Source organism: Ctenopharyngodon idella, chromosome 14 (genome assembly GCF_019924925.1).
Source record: "Ctenopharyngodon idella isolate HZGC_01 chromosome 14, HZGC01, whole genome shotgun sequence".
Classification (NCBI taxonomy): domain Eukaryota; kingdom Metazoa; phylum Chordata; class Actinopteri; order Cypriniformes; family Xenocyprididae; genus Ctenopharyngodon; species Ctenopharyngodon idella.
Window position 1 is genome coordinate 24873500 of NC_067233.1, and position 16910 is coordinate 24890409.

Here is a 16910-nt window from a genome sequence, read left to right on the forward strand (position 1 = left end):
CACTCTCTCATCTCTCAACAGCGAGTTGACACACAAACCCATTTTCATTTGCTCCAGATGAATATTGTTGGTGTTACAGGGCTTGAATTTTGGTGTGGTATTGCACATAATTTTACTCATTCCCGCAGATTTTCTGTGCGCACCCATAAACCGCCTCTCAGTACTAAATTACTAAGTTCTTTTTCACTGCTTATTGTGCACTTAAACAGTCAAATACACACAAAATAATGTCAAAATGCCAGTCTTTTTGAGTATTCATGCCAACACAGTCAGTTAAGTGAACGTAAACAGTTGAGAAAGAAAATGCATGTGTAACAGTATAATGGATCCGTGCGTCACGTCTTAAAGTGACAGCAGCCTAAACTACCTGCTGCCAAATTATGAGATAATATTAAAAATATCTATAGGGCAGTTTTTCCACACGGTATCAATGTCAAAATTGTGGCCAGTGAAAATACTGAGTGGCTAGTAACTTTGGAAAACCACTAGTCACACTGGCTGCTGAGCAAAAAGTTAATATCAAGCCCTGCATGCAGTAGATATTGGCCTATTCAAAAGTTTGAGGATAGTAAGATATTTTTTAAAAGAATTAACACTTTTATTCAGCAAGGATGCAATAAATTGATCAAAAGTGACAGTAAATACATTTATGTTACAAAAGATTTCTATTTCAAATAAATGCTGTTCATTTCAGTATCAAAGAATCTTGAAAATTCCGAATTCAAAAAACAAAACAAAAAAAGTATCACTGTTTCCACAAAAATATGAAGCAGCGTAACAGTTTTCAACATTGATAATAATCATAAATGTTTCTTGAGCAGCAAATCAGAATATTAGAATGATTTCTGAAGGATCATGTGACACTGAAGACTGGAGTAATGATGCTGAAAATTCAGCTTTGATCACAGAAATAAATTAAACATTATTTTTGATCAAATAAATGCAGCCTTGGTGAGCAGAAGAGACTTCTTTCAGAAAGTACCGATCCCAAACTTTTGATGCATTTTTGTAATTTCTCCATCCCTCCTCTCATGTTTTTCTGCATCTTCGCAGGTACGTGTCCGCTCTGACCACGCCGGCGCGTCTATCTCCGGTGGACTTTCACTCCTCACTGCCCCCGCAGGTGCCTACCTTTCAGATCACCACGCCCAACGCCAGCCACGCCCTCTCCCTGCCGCCCGCCGCCTCGGCCGTCGCAATGGCGGCCTACTCGCCCGACGACGACCAGCCCCTCCTGCACCGCTACCGGCGGTCCCGGCGGCCGTATTACGCGGCGGACAGCACGGGCTCCCTCCCGTCCAGCCCGTACCGCTTCGTGGACGATGAGGATTACGAGACCACGCAGGAGTACATGTCCTCTCGGGAGCAGCAGAAGAAGAGCGACAGCGGGCGGCGTTGGCGCAGGAGGTCGCGGCTCAACGGGCATGTGTCGCAGCGGGCGCCGGACCCCAGGAACTACAGCTCTCAAAGCTGCCTGTCGGACAGCGAGTGGGAGGACGACGAGGTCGGCGACCTCGGCCACGGCGAGAGCACGCCGTTTCTCAGTATGCAGAACATGAACGCCACCGAACCGGCCACCATCTACCGACCCAACGACACGCGGACTTTCAGCAACACGGGACGCTCTGGCTCCCGTGGCAACGTGCAGGCCAACAAACTGTCGCAGTCGCGGTCCAGACCGGACAATGCACCCCTTTAAAAAAGAACGACGAGAGCAAGGACGGGCGTGAAAAACAAATGATATGCTATAGACCTGCACCTATGAGAAATATTTTTTATTTTATATAACAGACAGATATTCTAAACAAATGAAATATTTATTTTCATTTCAGCAAAAATTGTCTACTAGCTAGCAGCAAAGACTTTTTTTATAGGGGGAAAACTATTTATATGTAATTCCTTTTTTTGATTTACAGCATTATGAAGAAGAATTACGTGCCAATTTTTTCACGAGTTAGAAATAGAATAATATTGTGGTGCCTTTTGCTGTTTGCCGACGAGGGAGGTTCAGTTGAATTTTTGTAGCCTTTCTTAAAAACAGACTCTTGGGTTTTATAGACATGTTGTTCTGTTTTCTTCTTTGTTCGTTTGTTTCGTTCGTTCAGGATCTCCCCATTTGAACTGTGATATTATTCAGACACCATGCAATATCAAATCACTTCTGTGTAAGGTGTTTGTTTACACGAGTAGGATTCACACGCACACATACCCGGCATCGGATGCGGGTTCGCTCGCGCATCCGAGCGCCTTTTGCGTTCGACTTTGGTTTCTACGTTCCATTTTCTTTTCTCTCAACTGGTCGTCGCATATTGTTTCCATGGAAACAGAGGTACGCAGGAGTTCACAGGGCATGACGCTGGGTCGCAGTATCGGCCCTGGTGTTCAGGGTTTTCAAAATGGTGGTCTGTACGTCCAATGAATGTGTTTACACTTCTGTCCGTGTGCGTGAGAGTATCGTTGAACCTCAGTGTATACGTACGTGTCTTTGTCGTGCAAGAACACGTTCCGTTCGTGTGTTCGCGTTGTGTTCGTCTTCAGGTTAACGTTTCGAGCGCGTGCACGTGTGCGTGTTGTGAGTGTCGACGTGCGCCTGTGTGTGTGTATATACGTATGCTTGTACTCTTTTTAGGATGTTGGCTTTGTCGAAAGGGAGCTCTATTATGTTACCAGGTTAGCGCTAATGGGTTAATCCGGCCCCCTAGTGGTGACACGAGCTCATTGCACTGTAACCTTCCTTCCTTGTGTAGTCATTGGCCTGCGGAGGAACCAATCCAGCCTGATTCTAGCCTACACGGACCTACATCTCTCTCCCACACGTTCCCATTCCTATGCCAGCAGCTTTAAGCCGCACTGTGTCTCAGGACTTTTCATCGAAATCTGCATTACTCATGAAACAGATCCATTACTGCCCGTCGCGTCTGCGTCATGCTGGGAAGACTATGAGGAACGATACGACCAGGTGTGTTTGTCTGCGAACGCTCCATGTTTTGCCGGCTTTTCTTTGTTTTGTTTTCGGTGGGGTCGTTCCAAGTCCGTGCTGTATGCAAGTTGGAGACTTGCTGGAAGCTATGCGTGTACGGCTACTAGACGTGCTACTTTAGGTTGTTTATAAAGCGTAAACCGCTCCTTCCAGAGCCCAGCAACCTACATTTGAAAAGACAAACCCGCCACCCGCACACTTACACTTAAACACACATGCAAATGCATACACTTACATATGCAGACACACACACACACACACATACACATGCTCAAGATTCATTCTGTGTGCACAGTCGTTTAAAGCGCCACTCGTCTCACGGATTGATTTTCTTCCTGTCTTACTCTCTCTGTTTCTTCTGTTCTTCCTCTCTGCCTGTGAAGGCGTCCCTCCCTCTGCATGTTCTAGTGGTTCAGATAGATGGGTGCATGGTAACCGCAGCAACTGAGTCGTATTCACACGGTGAAAGTGTAGTTTTCATTTGACATTCAGCAATAAATCCCCTTTTTTTCATGTTCATTCTTGACTTGGAATATGCTAGAAATTTTTGCAAGTTTTCTCAAAAAATAGTACTTGTAAAAAAAATTATAAAATAAAATCAAACCACTTGTTCATATGGAAAAAAATAAATCTTAATTCCTACCATTTTAAAAAATTAATTCTTCAGGATGTATGTCTGGTTCTTTTCTTTTTCTGTTGAATGAAATGTCTTCATATTAACATTTTCAGAGGAACAACATTCTTCGTTGATAGAACTTTTTAAGGAGTTGCAACAAGGATGCAACCAAATGTTCAATTTTAGAGAGTACTGAAGGTAATGTATAGATATTATATATATCATACCAGGTTGCTCCTGCCTACGGACTGGCCGGCCACAGGAGCGTGGAATGCTGCTATAGCCGCCACATAGACCTTGAGCATGGAAGTGGTGCGACCCTTGTCCAACAGCTCCTGAAGGAAAGACAGTACCAGTGAAATGTCACAGGACATCAGGTCTTCACTCCGGGCTGACCACCAGCCAGAGAAAACGGACCATTTGAGGGCGTAGAGGCATCTAGTGGACAGGGCTCTAGCCTCAGAAATAGTGTTAAGGACTCTAGCGGATAGGTCCATAGGCTCCCATTGAGGGGCCAGAGGTGAAGAGCCCACAACTTTTGCTGGGAGTGCCAGATCATTCCTTTCGCCTGGGAAAGGAGGTCCTTCCTCAAGGGAAGTGGCCATGGAGCTGCTGAGAACCAAGACTGGTTCCGCCAGAAAGGGGCCACCAGAAGGACTGCACGTCTGTCCTCCCTGATCCGTCTCATGACCCGAGGGAGCAGCGTGACCGGGGGAAAGGTGTATAGTGGAAGGCTGGGTCATCACATCCCTGTCCTTTGAAATATAAATTGGGCAGTGAGAGTTGTGTTCTGAGGAGAAGAGTTCGACCTCTGATCATTCTCCAGATCATGTGAACCATCTGGGGATGGAGTGTCCACTCTTCTGAGGACATGTTGGCCTGGGACAGCATGTCCGCCCCTTGGTTCAGTCTGCCCGGCACGTGTGCTGCTCTCGGCAAGTGCAGGTTGAGTCGTACCCATAAGAGGAGACGGCTGATTAGCTTGTACAGAGGCCTCGATTTGAGTCCAACTTGATGGTTTATGTAGGACACCACTGCCATGTTGTCAGAGACATGTTGTACTAAGACGTGGTGCCCTTTCAGGTCTGGCAGGAAGGTTCTGAGGGCCAGAAAGACTGCCAGCATTTGATGTGAAGCCGCTATTTCGTGCTCGACCAGGAGCTGGAAGTTGGCTCGTGTTGGAGGCATTTGTGGAGACCACCTTCTTTCTGGAGACCATTCCCAGGTCCACGCCAGATTGGAACCAACGAGGGGCCAGGGCCATGAAGCAGCTGTGGTCCACCTTGATACGGAGGTGTCCGAGATGCTAAACATGGGCTGGAAGCCAGGGTTTCAGGCAGCACTGTAGGGGCCGCATGTGTAGCAGGCCCAGCTGAACTACTGATGATGTGGAAGCCATAAGGCCCAGCATCCTCTGAAACATTCTGAGGGGGAATGAGACCCCAACCTTGAAAGATGCCGCGAGCTGATTCCCGCTCGCGCCAGAAGAGGGGCGCTGGTCTGCTTGAGAACAGAGCACGGGATAATCCTCTCTTTGTGGGGAGAGCGAGGCGCGCGGGATCTGTGCCAGCGTGAGCTCACTCGTGCTGGATCGCTCACTTCTCTGGCTCCGCTGTTTCTTCCTCCAAGGTTCCTGGGAGAAAGAGAACGGGAGAGTGCGAGGGGCGGAGCCGCTCTCTGAAAAGAAAGCGATCCACGAGCGGAGAGAGGCCAGACTCATGCTCTTCGATGGCAACAAGGCTTCTTCTGTCTCGGAGTCCAGCGAAGAGAAGATGTAAACGGAGATCCTACGGCAGAATGCCTGCTTATATAGAAGGGTAGCACCGCCCATTTCGGCGGGCTCTGGCGGGCTTTCACGCTATAGGTTCGTGCAGCTATGCTGCATGGCCATTGGTTTGTGCATCTCCGCTGCACAACCATTGGCCTGTGCAGTTTCACTGCGTGATTCTATAAGCCTTCAGTAATCGGAGAAAAAGGAGTTTTCCCCAATGCGTCTAGCGAAGCAGTACAAGTGAAACATATCGATAGGGAACTCAAAGTTCTGTTACCAGGGTTTCTGCAGGTTTTACAAAGGTAAATTTAAGGCTTTAAATTAAATTAAAGATGTTTTTAAGACCAGGTAAAGAAAATTTAAGAAATAAGTTGAAGGGACCCAGCTAACAAAAATATGTTCTTAGAATGTTTTGCTAACATTGTGAAAAACTTTATTTCTGAAAAACATGAGTTTTTTAATGTATTAAGAACGTTTTTTTCTGGTTTATGTGAACGTTAGAGGAACATTACATTCTATCATTTTGAAAATGTTATGAAAACATTATTTCTGAATGTTTTCTGAACGTTCAGAATGTCCAGTTTTTTTAGTTTTTTTTCTTGGTTATGCAAAAATTCTCCCGGGAACATGGCTTCTATTCTTCCATCCAGTCTCCACACCACTTATCCTCTGTAGGATTGCTCTGTTGCCTGCCCCACCATCTCGAGCCACAGATGCTGATGGCCAGTCCATCGCACGGCTCATACAGACAATTTAGTATCGCCAGTTTACCTCTGCTGCATGTCTTTGAACTGTGGTGGAAACTGGAGTACCTGGAGGAAACCCACTCTGAAAACGGGCTAACTCCTGGCTCAGCTGGGACTCAAACCAGAAGGTGACAGTGCTACCCACTGAGCCACTGTGCTGCGCTCTTTATAATATTGTTTATATGAATTAAAATGATAAAAAAAAAGATAAAAAGTAAGCAATTAATTTCTTACAGCCACAGGTATGGATTTCACATTTTTAAGTACCAAAAACTGTTAAGACACATTTTTCGGAGTGTTTACATTTTTCCAGAGTATAAAAGTTTCTAAGTGCATTAAATATTTGAATTACATTTTCCTGTAGTAGTGGACTAAAATGTGTAAGAAATGTGTATTTCTCTGGGAAATACACAATCCAAAACATGGAAGCATAAAGAGCGAAGCTTACATTTTCTAAACCAAAAACACAACCTAGTTAAACAATGGAAAAAAGAACACAAACCCAACTAGACAGCACATGAGACGTGGAAAACAACACAACAGAAGAAGAAAACACCACAAAATTGTGTTCTGTGTATATGAACTGTTTCATACAGAGTATCAAACAATGCTTCAGGCTGAACAGAGACCTCAGAGAGTAACGGTTGTCTGCAGACTCTGGATGTTTGGTTTAAAATGGTTAGGAATGGAGCGTATGCGCAGAATTGTGAGTAATAGAAAGACAATGAGAGAATTCAGTTCAGAACCAGATGAAATGCTGTTACAGAAGAGGAAGTTCAAAGTCCTGTTTGCTTAGTGTAAAGCAGGTTCAATCCCAGCTAACAAGGAACGTTCCAATAACTTTCACTACCGTTCTTTAAAAGTCATGTAAATGTTAGGACAAAACTTTCTTAAAACATTTTTAAAAATGGATGTTTTGAACATTCAGAAAACATTCAGAAATGTTTTCATAGCATCCTAACGTTCCTAACGTGCACATAAACCAAGAAAAAAGTTCTTAATACATTCAAAAATTGGACATTTTGAATGTTTTTAAAAAAAAATAAATAAATTTAAACAATGTTTAAATAATGTTTTCACAACTTAATGGGAATGTTAGCCAAACATTCTAAGAATTTTTTTTTTTTTTTAGATGGGATGAAGTTGTTTATGCATGTGTCTTGTGACATCATGTTCTATTCAATTATCTTTAATGATCAAACAAGTAGTAATGTTTAAAAATGTTAGATGAACATCCAACTAGACCATTCCAAAAAATATGTTCCATGAACAATATATTAGTTTACTTTGAAATGAGCTTCACTCAAGCTTCACTCAGCCTCAAGCCATCCTAGGTGTATATGACTTTATTCTTTCTGATGAACACAATCGCAGAAATATTAATAAATATCCTGACGCATCCGAGATTGATAAGAATCAACGACTAAGAGCTAAAGAAAGTGCTTCCATCCACATCCATCCATCATAAACATACTCCGCACGGCTCCGGGGGGTTAATAAAAAGCGAAGCAATGCGTTTGTGTAAAAAAATATCCATATTTAACAAGTTATGAAATAAAATATCTCGCTTCCGCACAAGCCACCTTCCGTATTCAACGTACGCAGAAAGTGTAAAACTGTTGCAGTTCACAAAGCTTACGCTACGTTCTAAGCCTTCCCTATTCAACTTACGGAAAAAGCTTAACTGATGTGACGCCAGTTTACACTTTCTTCGTAACTTCAATATGGAAGGCGGTCTGGCGGAAACTGCATATTTTACTTCATAATTTTACACAAACCCATCGCTTTGCTTTAGAAGGCTTTCATTAACCCTCCAGAGCCGTGTGGAGCACATATTTATGATGGAAGGATGTGGATGGAGGCACTTTCTTCAGCTCATACTCGTTGATCCCGTTTACTGCCATTATAAAGCTCGGATGCGTCAGGATATTTATTAATATTTCTGCGATTATCTTCATCAGAAAGAAGAAAGTCATAGGGTGAGTAAAGCTTAGGCTTAATTTTCATTTCAAGTGAACTAATCCTTTAATGTTACTGGAAGATAGTTTGTTCATAACATTAAGAGAACATTGCCAGAACGTTAGCCAAAGTTCTGAGAACGTTCCCTGTGAGCTGGGAATCTGCTAAATGCGACTATAAAGCGCAAAGATTTTAAGATATTATAAACATTATAACATCATGTTTTTTCTGTAAAGCCGCTTTGAAAAGTGTGTTGTGAAAAGCACTACACAAAAAAAAATTGACTTAAGGCCCGTTCACACCACGATAGCTAAGATAACGATAAATATATAGTTCTAAAAATTGTTCTCAATATTAAAGAATAGCAGAGTTCACGCCACAGCTATAGCGAAATCGGCACAGATAAACGATATCGTTGGAATCAGTGTCAGAACGATTTTATCCAGCTGATGAAAGCTGTCAAAACATCGACAGTCTACAAAAACATCGAGAGCCAATTAAAATCATCTGGAGGGGAGGGGAAAACAAATGAGAATAGTATTTCGTGTTAAACAGGTAGTTTTTTAAAGTCGCTGCTTGAAGTAAAATTGCTCTTAATTTTCATTGATGACTGCAGTGTTAGGAAATATTATAGACTGTTCATAATTTTAATTATAGGCCTATAATTAGCCTAATGGTATAATAGACCTAAAAAAAAAAAAATCAACATATGCGGTGATGCGCTATGAAATTATTGCAGGGCAAATTTATATTAATTTTAATTTAATAATAAAAGTATTATTACTATTACTAAGTGTGCTGTGGATTATTATTCCCCAGGGGAATTTAGACTATTTAGACTATCCGTGTTAATATTGTAGCTAGTTGATTAGTTAAAACCCAATAGTATCTCTGTTTACGGAAATTACGTAGGCTAAGCAATTAATTTCCCACAAAATAGTCCCAACAGCTGAAAATAGTTTTTTTTTCGTAATGCAGATAGATAAAAAGTTAATAAATGAAAAATAATTAAACTTACCAAAGCGGGCCGTGATGAAATGAGTCCAGCTGTAGTTGTAGTTTCCTCCTGCAGGTGTCGCTCTCTATGAGCTCTGAGCAGCTCCAGAACTCAACGCGTCTCGTGAGTCTCAGGTCCAGTAAACAGAAGATTGAGTCCAGACGGGCTGAAGGTCAGAATCATCTCTTCATTCTCTCTCTCTACAGACATGAAACACTAAAACATCATCACACACTCACTCAACGAGAGGAAGACATCACAAACAGCCTGCTGTAACAGTCACATGTAGGGCTTATTCTGGTTTTACTCTCAATGAATCTGTCGCAGGGGTTCCCAAACACATTCCTGGAGCCTCCTCAACACTGCGCATTTTGCATGTCTCCTTTGTCTGACACACACATTTCAGGTCTTGGAGTCTCGACTAATGAGCTGATGATCTGAATCAGGTGTGTTTGATTAAAGAGACATGGAAAACATGCAGTGTTGGGGAGGCTCCAGGAATGTGTTTGGGAACCCCTGGTCTAAATAATTTCATCAATACAGTAAAGACACTGTTTTATTTGACTTGGAGTAAAATATCTGAATTTGTAAAAGTAGGTTGCGTAATTAGTAATTTTACCTAATTTAGAAACAAATCTTCCCTCTTGTTGCTTCAAATAAGATTAGCACTTTTTTAGGAAGTGTACTTGAAAATGTTACTTCTTTTTACACTTTTCTCTTAGTTTCACTGTCTTTTTTTGTTGTATTTCAGTGCAAACTAACATCATCTGCCTTCCCCTATATGAGGCAACTTCCTTGTTTCTTATTAAATTAGTCAGATATTTCCTCATGGTTCAGTCCAGAGTGAGTCTCACCGTGAAGAGCTTCATGAGAGCCAGAACACAGACGGACTGAAGAACAGACACTCGTGTCTCCATCTGAAGCTGCATCCACACTCTTCTGCTGGGATTGGGCTCTTCTGGAAACTGGACTTTAGAGAAATGATGCTCATCTTTGGACTGATGCTGCTGCTGCTGCAAACTGCTGCATGTGAGTCAACTTTCAGATCAAACTGATCATGATGTTTAATCACATGATTCTCTGAAATAAAAACACTGTAATATTACATTAAGAGTGTTAACAAAATGCCTGCAGTAATCTAGTTTCAACAGACAAGTCTAGTCTCAGACTAAAATGCATGTTTGAGGTGTTTTACTGAAAGCAACTTGTACTGACATATCTTAAAATATGCCAGAGCCATTGTTTCTAAAATGTTTTGATTTAACTAAAGCCTAATCCTGGCTTAATCTAAACCCTGTCTGTGAAACCAGGCCTTAGTGTTTTCTGGTCTAAACAGTGTGTGTTAGTGGAGTATTACAATAAAGTCATACATGGCTGAAAATGAATTCCAATATAATATCGAGGGCTAGACTAGATAGGATATACATTCAGAAATGTAGAAGAGGAAAATTCTTCGAAAGTAAAATTAATCCTACACCAATTTCTGATCATTATTATGTCTCTGTCATAGTCTCAACATTGAACACTACTTATAAATCCTATTGGCATTTCAACAACAGTTGATTCAACAATCACTTTCTTTTGGAGAGCTTGGAGAGAGAGAAAGAAATCCCTAAGTCAATTGTGGGACATTGGGAAAATTCAAATTCAGTCCTTTTGTCAACAGTATGTAAACAATAATACAAAAGAAATTCAGAAGAAAATTGAACAGCTGGAGCAAGAAATTATGAGATTGAATGGCTCCATAAGTGAAAGAGAAGGAACAAGAAGTGTGGATTTGCTTGAACAACATAATTTTCTTTTGAAACATTTTTATGAAGAAAGAGATCAAGGAACAATTGTACAAACAAGATTTACTCAACTTAACAACATGGACTGTTCAACATCATTCTTTTTTGGTTTGGAAAGAAAGGTTCGAGAAAAGAAATTAATTAATCATCTTAAATTACCTGATGGAAGAGAGACAATAGAAAACAGAGAAATTATTTTGCAAGTTTTGTCTTTTTATGAAGAACTTTCTAGCACTCAATCCTGTGATTCTGAGGCAATGGATTTTTTTCTTGGTGAAAATTTCAAAATTGAGTGAAGATGAGAAGATACAATTAGAAAAGCCACTTTCATTTGAAGAATTGAGTGCGGCTGTTAAACAACAGTCTGCAGGACGATCTCTGGGATTGGATGGACTGACCTCTGAATTCTATAAGGCTTCGTGGTCATTGATTGGACCAGATTTACATGGTGTGTTTCTTGAATGTGAAAAATCAAAAACACTTCCTCTCAGTTGCAGAAGAGCTGTAATAACATTATTGCCAAAGAAAGGAGATTTAGGAGTCTTGAAGAACTGGCGTCCCATCTCCCTTTTAGGGATAGATTATAAAATACTTTCAAAGGCACTAATAAATCGCTTAAAGAAGGTTATGGCTTCTGTAATTCATAAAGACCAGTCTTATTGCATTTTAAAAGTTCTATTTTTGATAACCTTTTTCTTGTGCATGATTTATTACATCTTACTGGACTTTATGTAGGCCTTTTGTCACTTGACCAGGAAAACGCATTCGACAGAGTCGACCATGGTTAACTTTTTAATGCTTTTGGATTTGGAGAACAGTTCATCTCATGGATTAAGATACTTTATACAGATGTTTACAGCATGCTGAAGATAAATGGAATTTTAACAAGACCCTTTCCTGTGCATAGAGGTATAAGACAAGGATGCAGCCTCTCAGGACTATTATATGTAATATCTATAGAACCTTTATTAATAGTTCTAAGGGAAAAGTTGAAGGTATCTCAGTCCTCAATCCCAATATATCGGAAACTACTACAGTTAGGCTTATTGCCTATGCTGACGATGTTACGGTCATAATAAGATCTCAAGAAGATATCTTTCAACTGAGCAAGCTTCTGGACTACTTTTTTCAAAAAGCATCTTCAGCACGGGTAAATTGGAATAAAACAGAAGCGTTACTTTGTGGTCAGTGGCAGGAAGAATCTCCACCTCATCTCCCACAACAATGCCACTGGAATACAGAGGGATTGAAAATCCTTGGAATTTTTTTTTGGAACTCCACAATTTATGATGAAGAACGGGGATGGAGTAGTTGTAAAAATACTGGGAAGATTAAAGAGATTGAGTTGGATTCAAACACAGTTATCATATAGAGGCAGAGTTTTAGTGGTAAACAATTTAGCTGCTTCAATGTTGTGGCACCGACTGACTGTTTTAGATCCTCCAGCAGGACTTTTACAGTTGCTCCAGAAACATTTTGTGAACTTTTTCTGGGGAGGGCATCATTGGTTTCATCCAGGCATACTGAATTTACCCGTGATTGAGGGTGGTCAAGGTCTCATTGATTTAACCTTTAAATGGAAAGCTATGAGACTACAATCGGCTCAAAAACTGCTTTATAACACCGAACTGCAGCCATGGATTATGTTTGGTTTAGCAGAGCTGTTAGTAAAATAGGACTTGACAGGCAATTATTCCTAATGTCTAATAATGTAATCGAAAGTTTTGGTGAGAATGGGTTCTGTCTATCTGTTTTAAGAGCATGGAGTATATTTAAGGTGGAAAGAGAGAATCATTTTAGTCTCAAAGAACCACTTTTTTATAATTCGTGGTTATGTCCTCAATCTTATTTGCCAAATATTGAAATCAACACTTTTATTTCATCTGGTGTTTTAAAAGTGGGAGATTTAATTGACACAGAGCAAAATAAATAGTTTTCTGTACAAGAAATTACTAAACAAATGGGGAGAAGGTCAGAAAGGATTGTGAAGAACGTTTTAAGAAAGTTAAAATCATCACTTCCTACATCACTGAATATGTTTCTTTAAGATTTTTTTGTTAGTGGTTCAAATCAATGTTTTTTTCCTGAAGTATTTGTTACACCACATAATTGGCATGAAAATGGGGCTGTAAGGCAACTTTTTTCTTTACGAGAGCTTCAATGTGTCCTTTTTAGAAAGTAATAAGCGACATTTATATATGGCATGTGTGAAGTCAAGATTATGTGAACATTTTAAGGATAAGATAGACACAAAATGGAGGAGTTGTCTATCTGTCCCTGATATACAATCACCTTCATGGCATTTGTTTTATAAAAGTCCATTGCCAAAACAATCAGGAGATTTACAATGGCATATCACGTATTGCGAAAACTTTCCTGTTTAAGTGTAACCTTAACATATCTTCAGTTTACAAATTTTGTAATGTACCAGATACTGTTGTTAATCTTTTCTGATTGTTACAGAATTATACCTCTTTTGGATTTTTTGGAGAATATCTTAAAAGGTTTTGGTTGGAACTTTCCAAAAACAATATTCATTTTTGGGTTTAAATATTTTAAGTCTCAAAGTGAGTGCTGTACCTTCTCCAATTGGTCAGGCAAAGTATTTGGAAAGCATATAAAATTGAAATTGAAGGAGGAGGAATAAATATAGTAGAATTGTTTAAAGCCTTGGTGGAATCTAGAGTTAAAATAGAGTATGAATTTTATAAAATGAATAATGATATGTTAATCTTTAAAAGGAAGTGGTGCATAAATGTAAATTTTATTTATGTGAATGATGATGATAAATTAGTGTTTCACTGGTATTGTTGAAAATTTGATGAAATCAATATTGGTTAGAAGTTGTATATTGGATTTATTATTAATTGTTATTGAGTATTATCAATTATAAAATGTTTTTATAACATGATGGTGAAATAAAGTGTGTGTGTGTGTGTAAATGATCATGATTTATATTTTGTAAACTGTTTTGGTGAATTTGTAATAAAGAACATTTTAAATTCAATTCTCTCTCTCTCTCTCTCTCTCTCTCTCTCTCTCTCTGTTTAGGTGAGTTTAACTGCAGGTTTAATCAGTCAGATCCCTGTTACGCAGCTCTGGGACACAAACTCAATCTGCTGATGGTGGACACTAGAAAATATAGACTGAAGATATTAAAGACAATAAACAACAACCAAGATGATCCAGCTTGTACAGTAAGGAGTGCCATGATAAAGAAGAATGAATGTGATCTTTTTAATAACAGAACTGGAGTGACAGTCATTAAAAGGTTTTTGATAATAAACCGTGTGATCAGAGCAGATTCAGGGAATTACACTTTAAGACTCGAGGGCTCAGACGGCACAGTAACATCTGCAGATCTTCAAGTGAATGTTGAAGGTACAGTAACTCTCTCATCAGACTCATTACAATCTCATGATCTCCAAAGATCTCACTCTCATGAAAATGAATCAGTTGAATCTCTGTGAAGGTTTTTTTTTATGCAGCTCATTATTGAACATCTGGAAGAATTTCATCAAAAGCAACTGCACTTGATTTTCTGTTTATTTAGATTTTTTTATATGTCAGAGATATTTATTTACAGTATTTAGGCTCTATTTTAAAAACAAGCCATGTTTATTTGTATGTGTCTGTGTTTATCATGTGACTGTCATGTGTCCCACCCTCCAGCTCCTATTGGCTCAGTGGAAGTGTCAATCAGCTGCTCCTCCAATGGGATGAAGTCAGTGTCCTGCTCCTCTGACGGGGATCCGCTCATCTACAGCTGGACTCTGAATGGAGAATCACTGATGGATGGAAACACCACCATTCAGCTGAATGAGGAAACTGATGGAAACATCATCTGCAGTGTGAAGAACCACGTCAGTGACGGACAGAAGAGCATTAGAGTAAAACACTGTCCTGGTGAGATTATTTCTGTTCAACTACAGATATCAACAACACAACATTGTTTGTTTGTTTGATTGATTGATTGATTGATTAATATGTTCATTGGTTGACGTATTTGTGTTGTGTTCAGTGTCTGTGGTGTTTGTGCTGGTCTGGAGTTTTCAGATGATGGTTCTGTTTGGTCTGTTAGGAGGTTTTCACATCTACATGAGACACACGTCAGGTCAGAGACATTTATGATCATCATTATGGATTTGACATGCAAATATTAAGAGTGTGAAGATGATAATAATGTGATGCTTTTAGGAAAGAAACAGGAAGATCAGAATGTGAGAAAAGTGTCAGAAAAGTGAGAATGAGAAGATTTAGAGAAGGACATGAACACACAGCAGAAGATTCAGGAGTCCAGCAGCAGATCTCATCACAGCTATGAGAAATCCTCTCCTTTTGATTTCCTGTTTCTACGATGTTTTCAGGCGACGCCAACATATGTGAAGATGACGGCAACTTTGGATCAACATGCAAAACTTTCAGATATTATCCTATAATATTTTAATATTATCCATCTATTGTAATCGTTAAGAGCAGAAGTTGTAACTTCTGCCTAGCATGTACGCTGTGTCTGCTTCACTGAAAACATGAAGTTAACTAACGAACATGTACTATATTATAGCTGTATATTACTGCCATATGGATATTACTGTGACACAATCATCTCTGGCTGATAACAGAATATTTCCTCAATTGTAACATTAAAACAGGCATTTTCTGTAAAGCTGCTTTGAAACAACATGTATTGTGAAAAGTTTTCAACTTGAATTGAAAAGCTTGAATTCAAAACTGTTCCTCTTGATCCGTGTGTGTTTTGTGGTGTCTGCTGTTTTGCTATTTGTGCTTTTAAACTTTTTCTTGAATTTGCAGTTTTTTATTATGTTTAAGTGTATAGCCACATTCATGCATTTATGTTTACCAGATCTTTGTGACTATAGAATATTCATAACTATTCTTTAAGAATTGTAAATTGAGTTTGTGTTGAAATTAAGATGAACTTTTTGGGATTGAGTTAAATGAAAATAAAACTAATTGAAATTAAACTTTTTGCAGTCAAAAAATGCAAGCTCATTTGTTTTGTTTTTTTAAGTTTATTTAATATTTTCATTTTAATTCACAGAAAGTGCACATTAAACAAATTATAAAGTTTATTTGACAGATTTAAAATTGCACTACAGAGCTTTAGCTTCTCTATCGGCGTCTGTGTATGAAATATAATATTGCATGTCATGTGTGGAGTAGTTTGAAGTAAGTACAGATGAATCTGAAACAGAATGATATTGTCCGCTGGTGTGGATGCTAATATAGTTATTTAACACTCTAAGGATGTTTCATTCAAATTGTCACCATGTTTTATGCAAACATTCCAACAACGTTTAACAAATACTAATAACACCATAAAGATGTTTCGAGAATGTTGTTCTAAGAACGTTTTCTCTCAATGTTATTAGAATGTTCATTAAGTAAAAATAACATTGTAAGGATGTTCCATGAATGTTGTTCTCACAACTTTTTCTCTCTATATTAGGAGAACATTCATTAATTAATTACATTGTAAGGACATGAACATTTTATGATAACATTATGAAAACATTTAGCAAATATTAATAACATCATAAAGATGTTCCGAGAATATAAGAACGTTGTTTCTCCACATTACAAGAACATTCATTAAGTACAAATTACATTGTAAGGACGTTTCATGGATGTACATTTTATGATAACATTACGAAAACATTCAGCAAATAATGATATAAGGACGTTCCAAGAATGTTATTCTAAGAACATTTTCTCTCAACATTATGAGAACATATATTAACTGTTAATAACGTTATAAGAACATTACCTTAAGAATGTTTTGTCCTAACATTTACATAACTTTTAAAGAATGTAAGTCAAAGTTATGGGAATGTTCCCTGTTAGCTGGGTAAAAAATGTCAATATGTTCTCTAAATGTAAATGTCTAGGGAGAACACAATGAATTCAGTTGTATTAACAACACATCAGAGTTTAAAAATACAACTTCCAACAGATGTTTGTTTTCCTGTGCAAATGTCTAAAGATTCTCAAATCAAGATTCATTTACTGGAGATACAAAATGAAGTCTGG

The 16910-nt window shown here is 38.9% G+C and overlaps 2 protein-coding genes across 8 annotated transcripts in view; both read left to right on the plus strand.

Moving 5' to 3' along the window:
* nrg2b (neuregulin 2b) overlaps positions 1–3639 on the plus strand; it is an 87209-nt gene extending 83570 nt beyond the window's left edge. For all 5 annotated transcript variants that reach the window (XM_051860267.1, XM_051860263.1, XM_051860262.1 and 2 more), the window contains one exon: positions 1054–3639. In XM_051860267.1, coding sequence (XP_051716227.1) covers positions 1054–1699 — 646 coding nt within the window. In that variant the 3' untranslated portion in view covers positions 1700–3639. The remainder of the gene's footprint in view (positions 1–1053) is intronic.
* A 5947-nt stretch (positions 3640–9586) lies between these two features.
* LOC127494758 (uncharacterized) lies at positions 9587–15862 on the plus strand. Of its 3 annotated transcripts, none has more exons than XR_007924965.1 (6): positions 9587–10098; positions 13911–14056; positions 14163–14240; positions 14532–14765; positions 14881–14973; positions 15057–15862. XR_007924965.1 is itself a non-coding variant. In XM_051860909.1 (6 exons), the coding sequence occupies exons 2-6, from the start codon at positions 14040–14042 to the stop codon at positions 15101–15103; spliced, it is 474 nt and encodes a 157-aa protein (XP_051716869.1). In that variant the 5' UTR covers positions 9587–10098; positions 13911–14039; the 3' UTR covers positions 15104–15862. The 3 variants fall into 3 exon arrangements, 2 of the variants coding, with proteins under 2 accessions (XP_051716869.1, XP_051716868.1); XM_051860909.1 differs by having other exon boundaries at positions 14158–14240; XM_051860908.1 differs by having other exon boundaries at positions 9594–10098; positions 13911–14240.
* Positions 15863–16910: the final 1048 nt, after the last annotated feature.